The sequence below is a fragment of the Solenopsis invicta genome, chromosome 11, assembly GCF_016802725.1.
Source record: "Solenopsis invicta isolate M01_SB chromosome 11, UNIL_Sinv_3.0, whole genome shotgun sequence".
In the NCBI taxonomy this organism is placed as follows: Eukaryota; Metazoa; Arthropoda; class Insecta; order Hymenoptera; family Formicidae; genus Solenopsis; species Solenopsis invicta.
The window spans coordinates 15,518,093-15,530,145 of NC_052674.1; the positions used below are offsets into that span (position 1 = coordinate 15,518,093).

At 40.9% G+C, this 12,053-nt stretch overlaps 1 protein-coding gene across 1 annotated transcript; it reads left to right on the top strand.

Moving 5' to 3' along the window:
• The first annotated feature begins 9,363 nt into the window (after positions 1 to 9,363).
• On the top strand, positions 9,364 to 10,185 carry LOC105199735 (histone-lysine N-methyltransferase SETMAR-like). Its single transcript, XM_011166947.1, has one exon. The coding sequence runs from the start codon at positions 9,364 to 9,366 to the stop codon at positions 10,183 to 10,185; it is 822 nt and encodes a 273-aa protein (XP_011165249.1).
• Positions 10,186 to 12,053: the final 1,868 nt, after the last annotated feature.

The window sequence follows — 12,053 nt, forward strand, 5'->3', positions numbered from 1 at the left end:
AAGCCCTCGCCTTGCATGTTAACCGTTCATCATGTTTCTGTTTTTGCAAATTTATTTTGTCATTAGAAACGCTCAAATTTTTTCTTATAAAAAGCAAGTGTACTGAACGTTTGACAATAATTTAAACATTTAAAAAAATCATATTTTTGAAAATATTAAAATTAAGCTACAAAATTATTGAAACTATTAAGAATTTTGGGGGGAAGGGGCTGCAGTCCCCACAGCTCCCCCCTCTGGCTACGCCACTGTTCAATATACACAGTTTCTTTGTATTCTTGCAATATATTTTATGTTTTTAAAGAAGAAAACTCTTAATATTATAAAAGGTATACAAATTTTTATTTTACCAAACACGAAAGAGAAGTGACCAGAAACAATTATCTCTGTTATTCTGTATATAAATTAGTCTATTTATATATTTTGTATATAAATTATTCTGCTATATTCTGTATAAATTACATATTTTTTAAAATAATTATTGTAGGGATGATGATTGTAAGTAAGGTAAACTCAGAAAGAGAAAAGGGTTGAGTATTTAACAACAGATATATTTTCCGGGAAAAAACGTGTTTTCACAGCGATGCGGATACGCGAGCTTCTCTCTCTCTAGTCTGTTCCGTTATTCATCGGTAACTCGTTCTAGCCTGACGCTCTCTGTAGAGGCATTTGTTCTATTCTCCTTCTTCGCACATCTCGGCCGTCCTAAACTATCATCCGCCTTGGATGAATCCGAGTCTCCTCCAACGCTTCAAATACTCGGTACATGTTGTGGTCCTTGTCGGTCCTTCGCAGCTTCCAACTTTGATGACATCGTATGTATCGTGAGGTTTTATTTTGACGATACGATACGGTCATAGGAATTTTTATTTCAGCTTTAATCCAGGTCCTGCTTGTGTGCACTTGATGGCCACTAGGTCATCGATATGGTACTTGTTGGGATCTCTACGTCGTAAATCGTAACGTTTTTTTGTTTTCAAGTTGTATCTTTTCGATTTATTTTCTTGCGTCGTCTCTTAATTGCTTTCTTGTATCTTCGTAATAGTGTGTCATTTCTTGCTCGATTGCCTCCTTCATGGTAAGGTTGTCTTTAGTCTTCATCTTGGTTTCTATCAGTAGCTCAAATGGAGTAGTGTTGATGCTTCGTTGATACATAGAATTTAAGACTTGTTGCAGCCTTGAAACGTGCTTGTACCATTTTGGTTCGTCTATGGACATTTTGGTTAGCACTGGAATAATTGTCCTGTTAATCCTCTCTATCTGTCCGTTAGCTTGTGGTAAGCCCACCGTGATTTTGACATGTGCAATATCTTTATTTAAACAGTAATCCTCAAACTCGGCAGAAGTAAAGGCGGTACCTCAATCAGAAATTATTCGTTTTAGATTTCCGAAGACGCTTTTTTGTAGTTCTATTTTCTCAATGACTTCTTTGGAAGTTACTGTTTTTGTAGGGTATAACCATATGAACTTGGTGAATGCATCTATGATTGCTAGAATATGCTTATAATTTTTGTGGGTCGTTTCTAATGGTCCTAAATGGTCTATGTGATAAGTCTGCAGCGGAGTATTTCCTTCATTTAATGGATGTAGGTATCCTTCAGATTTGCCTAACTTCTTATTAATCAGTATGCACTTTACGCAGTTTGCAATACATCTATTTTATTTGCATACTCTATTTTAGCATGCAGATTGGGGATAAAATACTCTTGTTTTATGCTTTTTTCGGTTCTTTTTATTGCAAAGTGTCCCTTCTCATGCGCACTTTTGATAATTTTATTTTGCATAGCAGTGGGCACCATGATTAATTTTTACCCTTGGGCTTATTTGTACACCAATTCGTTTTTTAGTGTGTAAGCTTGATATGGTCCTTTTTCTAGTAGCTTCTTAATATTTTTGATGATTTCATCCTCTTCTTGTGCTTTTTTCATTCTTGGAGTAATGTCGTGAGATTTTATGACTATTACAGTGTAACGGCTGAGCGCATCCACGTGCCTCAGTCGTGTTCCAGCTCGATGATCGATGTTGTAGTCAAACTCTTCTAAAACACATAGCCCATCTTGCTATTCGGGGTGTAAGGTCCTTCTTCCGCATGGTTTGTTGGAAAGCAGCGCAATCTGTAACAATTTTAAATGGCTTACCTAAAAGGTAGATACGAAGTTTTTTCAGCGCCTCCACTATTGCTATTGCTTTGAGCTCATAATTAGAATATTTTTGCTTTACGTCCGACGTTTCTTTGCTCATGTAGTACACAGGGTGTAGTTTCCTATCCTTAGGCTGTTTCTGCAATAGCACAACTCCGTACCCAGACTGACTGGCATCGGTATGTACTTCAGTCTTATATTCACGGTTGTAAATGCTCAAAACTCGTTCTGCAGCTAGGTATTGTTTTAACTTTTAAATGCGTCTTCCTCTTCCTTATCAAATCAAAAATTTTGTTTCTTCTTTAACAAATTGCTCAGAGGTTTTGCAATTGTAGAATATTGTGAGATAAACTTTCGGAAGTATCCCGTGAGTCCAAAAAAACTTTGTATTTGTTTGGTGGTCTTAGGCTCCGGAAAATTTAAGACTGCTCTTGTTTTTTCCGTCAAAAGAAATAATTTTCCTTCCTCAATAACATGACCCAAAAAGTCAATGTGTCGTTTAAGTAGTTGGCATTTCTTCTTGTTGATCTCTAGTCCGTATTCTTCTGCTCTCTTCAATACTAGCTTCAGTTTTTCTATGGCATGTTCTTCGTTTTTTGTCGGTATTATCAGGTCGTCGATGTACGGCAGTACAATTCTTTTTGTCGTCATATCACTAAAGATTTTGTTGATGAATCGCTGGAAGACAGTTGGAGAGTTACAAAGGCCGAATGGCACTTTCCGAAATTGATACTGTCCTCCGTGTGTCACGAATGCGGTATATTTTTGGGAATCCTTGTTCACGGGCATGTGGAAGAATCCATTCTTCAGATCCAGCAAGTTGTAAACATTGGCATCCTGTAGTTGATCTACAATGTCTTCTATGAGGGGCAGAGGGTAACGATCTTACATTATTATTTTGTTGATTGCCCTGTAATTAATACAAATTCTTGATGATCCGTATTTTTTCTTGGTTATTATAACCGGACTGGCGTATTCTAAGGAGCACGGTTCAATTATCCCTTCGTGAATCCATTCTTCTACTTGTTCAGCTATGATCTCTCTCTCGTGGAACGGTAGGCGTCGTGGTCGTGCGAATATTTTTTGATTTTTAGTTATTCTGATGCTCATCTCGATATCAGATTCTTTAATCTTCTTTGGTGTATAATTGTCTAATAAGTCTTGAACTTCCTTTTGCTTTTCTTTGCAGACTGTATGTTCAACGGTAGGTGAGTGTAATTTGACAACGTAATTTGGAGGAAGGATATTATTTTCTTCAAATATTCTATTAATAATGATGTTTTCTTGACTTATGGTCACTTTGGCTTGTGATAACAGTTCGTTTTCTATGACCGCCATGACTTCCATTGTTATAACGTCGTCATTCACTACGTAGATCGTTGATTGGAACTGTTCGTCATCAATTGAAATAACATCTTCAAAATATCCTATTGGTGCTACTCTGCTTCCCCCAAATTCAGAAAAGCATATTGAATTTGATAATGTCGGTGACCCTATCTTCTTGTGCGATCTTTGATTTAAAATATTAAGCTGACTTCCGGTGTCAATTAATGCTCTGAACTTCTTATTTTTTATTTCTATTGTTTTGTGCATTTCTTTGGGAGCACTCAGGCTATTTATTGTTTCTATTTTCCTTGTGTCTTCATTGTTGTCTTCCTTCACCTTTTTTGGCTTTTCTTTCTTGCAATCAAATGATTTGTGACCAAATTCGTTGCACTTGAAGCATTTGGTGCCTTTATTTTGCACGTCGTCGACTTGTGTCTTAAATCGCCGCAATTGAAACATCGCGTTTCTTCTTTTAGTTTCGTAATCTTCTTTACTGTGGTTGGATTTGACGATTTATTCGTGACTGCATTCTTCGTTCTTATCTTCTCAATTATTTTCAATTTGTCTTTAAATTCTTTTTTGCTTCTTGTTCCGTACAGTATGCTTTTATTTGTTAACTGATCGTCAATGCCGTCTATTGTATACTGAAATAGTGCTTCTTCTTCAATCTCACCTCTGGTGGTTATTTCTTTCATGGCTAAAAAATATGCTAGTACTGATTTACCTTTCTTCATCTTCCTTTTTTCTATCTGTCTGTGCAGTTCAGCACTGTTCATTTTATCGCTAAATTCATCTTCGAGTGCTTTTTTCAATTTTTTTCCATGTGTTTAGTCCTCGTTTCCCTTAAATGAATAGCTTCGCCAGGCTTCGTAATGATTTTTTGGCAAAAATCATTTTTTGTATGTCCGGCCATTCGAAAAGTTCCGCTGTCTCCTCAAAATCCAAGATCCATCTTTTCACTGGATATTTCTCATCTCCACTAAATGATCGGATTGAATCCTTTACATCCCTGAATGTCATGGAAAATTTATTTTTTGTCGTTTTTTTATTTCTATCTGCTTGTCTATTTTCCGCAGCATCTTCATCGTCATTATTCTCGTCATTCACTTCGTTTTCATCTTCTTCGTCGTGAGCTTCCTCTACTTCCTCTTTGCTGTCTTCATTGTCAAATTCATCATTGTCTTCTGTAACGTTCTTTCCAGCGTCCATTCTATCTTTGTTCGCTTTGTCTAGTGAGTTGAGATTTATTAGGTATTCGCAGATTCGCTGGCTCAATTCTCGCTTCGTCCCTGCGTAATCAGTCGTTAGAATATTGCAGATTGCTACGAGATCTCCCCGTCCGAGGTTTATATCCGCATATGCCAACTTACTCTTATATTCGTCAGATCCGCTAGCAAACGCGAAACCGGCGAACTCGCACAATCGCTGCGATCTTCCTCACGCTCAAAAATTAACTTGTGTAGTGCTCTTACCGCTTTTGTCGAGCCCGTCTTCAAGTTGTTGGCTATGACCTTGATCTGTTTAAGTCTTTCCATCGTCGTAGCGTCTTAATCGTCTTTCTTGGAAAGCACTTTCACTCTTGTCGATAGCACCGTCAACCTAACCTCGAAATTTTTCGACGTTTCTGGCGTTGTTGTACTTACCGCTTTCTTTCCTGAGACCAAATCCCGGCTGACAAGCCCTCAATATTGTAGGGATGATGGTTGTAAGTAAGGTAAACTCAGAAAGAGAAAAGGGTTGAGTATCTAACAACAGATATATTTTCGGGGAAAAAACGTGTTTTCACAGCGATGCTGATACGCGATCTCTCTCTCTCTAGTTTGTTCCGTTATTCATTGGTAATTCGTTCTAGCCTGACGCTCTCTGTATAGGCGTCTGTTCTATTCTTCTTCTTCCCACATTATGTATATTATATATTACATATTTTTGAAAAGAAAGAACAGTAAATGTGCATAACAGGAAAGCAGCGTCTGACGATCTTGACCTTGAAATATGTTATCAAGAAGAGGGTCCTGGACAACTTTTCCGTATAAATTAATCAGCGCTCTCGTACAGTTTTTGAGATATACTTGGTGGAAGAAACAACAGTTTTTCTTAATTATTTCAGAAAATATTCATTTTACAAAAAAATGTGTCAAACAAAAAATGAAGCTCGTAATAAGCTTCATAAAAAAGGTCATATACATATTTTTACCTAACTTTAATACTTTAGTCGTTATAGTAGAAAAATTGTTTTGCATGGAAAGTTGAAAATCCATATGGTACAGAGAGCGCGTGGGCGAGGGAGGGGCTCTGCCCCTTTTTCTGCACCCTCCCCCGTATTTTTCCTAACTCAACCTTATTTTAGTCACAATTTGACCATAATTTCAAATCTAATATTGCAATGTGATTAATTGGATATCTTTGGCCAAATTATAACTAAATAGAGTTGGGTTAAGTTAGGAAAAATACGGTGACGGGGTGCAGGGTGAGGTGTGGAGACTCTCCCCCGCCCACGCGCATTCTCTGTACACATGGATTTGCGAGGAGGACGCTCTTCCGAAGGTTTACCTTTACATGCTTTATTTCGCACTATTATGAGCATACGTTACTTAAAAGTATGATTACGCTTATACCGTTATAATTACGAAAATTATACGTAGAAGTTTTGTAGACAATTTCAAATGCTTCATTTTTTATTCGACACATTTTTTTGTAAAATAAATATTTTCCGAAACAATTTAAAAAAACTGTTTTTTTTTTACCAAGTAAACATATCTTAAAAACTGTACGAGAGCGTCGATTAATTTATAAGAAAAAGTTGTCCAGGACTCTCTTCTTGACAACAACATATTTCAAGAGCAAAATCGTCAGAGGCCTGTTATGCACATTTACCCGGCATTTATCCAACCGCTTGGGTTTGTCGCTCCAGCACACCTTGTAAGGCCAGTATTTAAAAAATGTTGTTTGAACCGGGTTTGAGGAAACACATAGAATGGAAGTATTTTGACACTTCCTACTGAAATAGCAAGCACCATTGTGACCAATTGTCCTCTTTCAGCGGAAGTTACACGGCCTATTTGTTTAATGTCACAACGACTAACATGCTGTGGAGTATGACAGGTGGTAATGCCAGTTTTGTCAATATTTTAGACTGAATGTGCTTCAAACAATATTTTACATGAACTTTTTCGTAAAAGAATAAAAAAAGTATTCACGTTGTGGCTGTTAAATGCATTCACTCGACCTAGGTTTGTAGCTTCCTGTTCTCAATGAAAGATTTGGATACCGTCTCATAAAATCGCGAAACCACTCAAATATCGCAAGTTCTTTATAAGTTATACCAAAAAATATATCCGAACAATACAGCAAATATTCTTTTAGAGATTTTTCTTGTTTTTTATCGAATACTTGAAAAAAGAAAAATATAAAAATAATAAAAAAATTATTTAAAACTCACTGTTAAAAGATCCATTCTTCGAATTTGTATATCGCTTATCATAAATAGTGGTGCTGTTTCTGTTGATTTTTCTGTTGAAACTAACGATATTTCTATGCCGGCTACATTATCATTTGCGCATTTATGACGAAGCAATGTTGTGCGCGGAATGTTGAATTTACGCGGCTTCTCTTAATAATTTTCCATTTTTTATATCAAGAACAGCAAGCTGAAGCACTTGTGTTTCTATTTTGTCTGTTTTTTGTTTATAAGTGCGGCCCATTTTCACTGAAAAACCAAAAAAAATTAAGACATGAATCGTAAAAAAATTTCTTCTTATGTCATAGACGATATTTTTTCATAACCTAAAGTATGTTTACTTACAGCATTTAACTTGTAACAAACCGCCTTTCGACCTCCCCCCCCTCCCGGATCGCCTAACCGTACGAACCGTCCGGTCGAATATCCGCCGGACGGCAGTTCAACGGCGCATAGCGCCTAATAAATATTAGAATATCGGAGCGAACGAGCGATCGTTCCCGCGCCATCCGCAGCCACGCTATGCGAACGTGGTCCGAAGCCAGAGACCCGAGATCGAGTGGCGGGGATGCTGCCGCCGGACCGCTCCGCCGTAGCGCGCCGCGCATCCCCCTCGCTTCGATTCTCGGGTATATAAGGCGACGTTTGCCGGAGGCAGAGACTTGATCCGCTTCTGGCCGGTCTGCCGAATAGAAGCTTCCCCAAGTTGTTATCGAGATCGAGCGCTAAGGTCTCTGCTAAGTCACTTAGCTAGCAACCGCTTACGCCTCCGATCCCAGATCCGCTTCCCGACTCGTCGACCTGGGCTCAAGAACAACTTGGGCCCCGTCAAGCCACTTGACACGAAGGCGATTTTCCATCCAACCCGCCTCCCGAGTCCGACGCCACCTCACGTACGGGGGTACGGTGCTCCGTGCCTCCACCAAGTGCACTTGGCGTGAGGGGGTGTCCTCCGGCGAACATTCGCGGTATTAACCGCCTCGCGACGGGCCGCGCGACGAACCGACAATACACGGATCCGTGTACCCGCCGCGCTCACCGCACCTCGCGCCGCGTCTCGTCCGAGCGTCACGGCCACAATAACAAGGCCGCCGAGATTCGAGGAAAAACACGCGACTAAGTTCTACGAACCGCGTCTCACGCGACAGGTGGACCCGCTGTAAATAGACCCGTGTTTGTAGATAACTTCCCGCATATACCGAGCCGATAACCACGTCTTTAAGTCCGACTTTCTGTGTCACGTCCGTCCGCGCGCTTAGCCAATTTAAGTTCTAAATATCTGTATCGCGTCCATCCGCGCGCTTAGTCGATTTAAGTTCTGAATGTTTATATCGCGTCCGTCCGCGCGCTTAGAAACGCATCTCTGTACTACGTCCGTCCGCACGTTTAGCTGGGTTTTCGAAACCCGCGTTTGACCACCGCCCGAGCGCAGCTCCGGATTTTCCCGAGCCTCGTACCGGTAGCCGTACTGCGTACCGATGTAAATATACCGAAGTTCTATAGAATAAACACATTGACATTTACCACCTTACAAAACGTCTAATTCCTCCAAGCGACCTTTCGCTCCCGTTCCTGTACCGTCGACCGTCCGTGCGCGAAATACGGTCGTTACAAACTTTACTTGTAAATCGATTTGGGTCTCACACGCAGTTTAATGTACCGTAATATTAAATAAAACCGAAAATCAACAGAAAGTTAGATTTTGGTGTGATAGCTAAGATCCAAATGTTCATGCACGATCCCGTGGAAAATCTTTGCGAGAAAGTTGTGTGCATGTATCGCTAGTCGAGCACCAGGGAATTGATGATCACACACGCACACGCGCGCGCGTGCAGCGGTTCTCCGTACGAAGCTCAGAATTGTGTCCAAACGTCCAGGCTTTCGTGATAACACACATGCACCTATAGGACAAAGCTTTAAGTTATCTACTGTACTATAGATACGATTTGAACACTCAAAAAGGTCCGATTTATACACGGGCTCTTTTAAACTTTGGAACAAAAAATGAAGCCAAATTTCTATAAGCAGTCCCTTTTTTAGTCTTCAAAAATAAATTTGGTGTTTTGTTTAATCAATAGTTTTTCACGCTGATTCCGAATATACGAGGGTCGTTTGAAAAGTGCAAAGTCAGAGAGATGGCACTACTGGCGCGTATCGAGGTTATGTTTAGTTAGTAGCATCTCTTAGAAGAACACACATCAAGTTTCAGCCAGATCGGTCTATTTCTTTGTGTTTGGCATTTGTTTGAATCGAGGAAGTCAAGTGATTTTCAAAAAATGGACAAAAAAGAATTTTGTGTGTTGATTAAACATTACTTTATGAAAGGCAAAACGCCTCAGGAGACTAAAAAAAAGCTTGATAAACATTATGGTGACTCTGCATCTTTGATTAGAACAGTTTATAAGTGGTTTCAAAATTTTCGGAGTGGTCATATGAACACAAATGACGCTGAACGTTCTGGACGCCCTGTTAAGGTTACTACTCCAGAAATCATTGATAAAATCCATGATGGATGACAGAAGAGTGAAGGTACGTGAGATTGCTAGTGCCGTGGGCATCTCGAATGAACGGGTACATAATATTTTGCATCAACATTTGGACATATCAAAGCTATCCGCAAGATGCGTGCCGCGATTGCTCACGCTTGACCAAAAACGAAATCGTGTGAAGTGTTGCAAAGATGGTTTGCAGCTGTTCCGGAAGAATACGCAAAACTTTAAGCGTCGTTTCGTCACTGTGGATGAAACATGGATACATTACTACACTCCTGAGACCAAAGAACAATCTAAACAATGGGGTACCAAGGAGGAATCTGCGCCAAAAAAGGCGAAGATCGTTCCTTCGGCCGGAAAGATTATGGCAACTGTCTTTTGGGATTCGCAAGGAATAATCCTCATTGACTATCTGGAAAAGAGTAAAACTATTACAGGTGCATATTATTCATCGTTATTGGACCGTTTGAAAACCAAGCTGCAAGAAAAATGTCCACGATTGGCCCACAAAAAAGACCTTTTCCATCACGACAACGCACCAGCTCACGCCTCAGCAGTTGTGGTCGCAAAATTAATGAAAATAGGGTTCCAACTCGTTTCACATCCCCCCTATTCTCCAGACTTGGCTCCCTTGGACTACTATTTGTTCCCCAATTTGAAGAAATGGCTGACTGGAAAAAGATTTTATTCAAACAAGGAGGTGATTGCAAAAACAAATGCTATTTTTCAGACTTGGACAAATCCTATTATTCGGAAGGGATCAACAAACTAGAGCAGCGTTGGACAAAGTGTATAAGCCTAAAAGGAGACTATGTTGAAAAATAAAAAAGGTTTACCCCAAACAATTAAGTAATTTTTATTTTTGCACGGACTTTTCAAACGACCCTTGTATAAGTCTGTAACGAATCACCTTCCGACGACCCCCCCGGGACCGCCTAACCGTCTGAGCCGTCCGGCCAAATAACGGACAGCAATTATTGGCGCATAGCGGCTAATAATATAACCAGAGACCGAGCGAGCAAGCGAGCGCTTCCGCGCGCTTCGCATTTCCGTACGCACGCGCTCTTGTTTCGTTGTTGTTCGCAGCCACGCTACGCGCGCGTGGCCCGAACCGAGAGACTCGAGATCGAGTAGCGGGGATGCTGCCTCCGGACCGTTCCGCCAAAACACGCCGCACATTCCCTCACCTCGAACCTCGGGTATATAAGGCGGCACTCGCCCACCGAAAATCACCTTGTCCGCTTCTGGCCGATCCGCCGTACAGAAGTCACCCAGGTTGAGGAAGAGATTGAGCGCCTCGGTTTCCGTCAAGAGAGACTTAACTCTCGACCGCTCCCGATACCGTTCCGAATCCGCTTCCTCACTTACGGGCTCAAGCAAACTTGGGCCCTGTCAAGCTACTTGGCACAGGGCGATCCTTCCAGCATCCCGAGTTCAGCGCTACTACGCGTAAGGGGGTATGGTGCTCTGTGCCTCCACCAAGCGCACTTGGCGTGGAGTAGTGCCATCCGGCGATTGTAATAAGTGGTATTAACCGCTTCGCGACGGACCACACGAAACCGAGTACGAACGCACGGATCCGTGTACGCGTCACGCCCCGCCGTACCGCACCACGCGCCACGTCTCGCAACGCGTTTTCACGGCCAGCAATAACAAGGCCGCCCGAGTTCCGAAAAAAGAGCTCGACGCCATTCCGAGAAACGCGTCTCATGATACCGAGGCTTGTAAATAGACTTGTAAATAGATTTCCGGATTTTGTCCGCGAATATACTGTCACGTCCGTCCGCGCGCTACGAATTGCTATTGTAAGAGCCGCGCTAATTAACGTCCGATCTCGTTTTCCGCCTTACCGCAATCACGTTACTGACGCTATTTTGCACTACCGTACTCATGTACACTTTCTTTCCATAATTCTGCACCTAATAGATACGATTATTTTGTTGTAAACACCAAAACAAAGTCTAATTTCTTTGGCGACCCTTCGCGCCCTCGTTTCCGTGCCGATCACAGCCCATGTGCAAAGTGTGGTCGTTACAAGTCTCTAGTTGATGCCATGCACCGTTCCAGAGAAAATGTGCACCAAAGTTTCAATTTCGTGTCTCAACCTTTTGAGGCCCATTTTCTCTGTTACTGCAAATCGCATCAACTAGAGACCTACATGTTCGGAATCAGCGTGAAAAACTATATCAATCCAAACACCGAGTTCACTTTCCAAGGCAAAAATAAGAGGGTAAATTGCCTATAGAAACTTGGCATGCTAAGGAAAATGAGCCCTAAAAAATTGAGATTTTGTGAGATGGCACCTCTGTTACAGTGGCGTTTTCGAGTACGTATTCAGAAACATTGTTTTGGCAAAACAAATAGCAAAATAATCGACAATCGAATGCTGTGCGGGCAATTATAATATATTCACACATCATTTGTACTTAATATTCATAAAATAGTGCAATTTAAAATTCAAATTACAGGCTCCTGCTCATAGTGGCTCCTTGTACTATAATTACAAAAAGCATCATAGCTTTAATCTTACTGGCATTTCAGATGCACACTATCGATTTATTTTGATAAATGTAGGAGCAGAGGATCGTTATAGCGATGCTGGAGTTTTTGCTAATAGCAAAATAAAATCAAGGCTAGATG

Coding starts and splice junctions, on each gene's coding strand:
- LOC105199735 (XM_011166947.1), top strand. CDS start 9,364: ATGACGCTGAACGTTCTGGACGCCCTGTTAAGGTTACTACTCCAGAAA.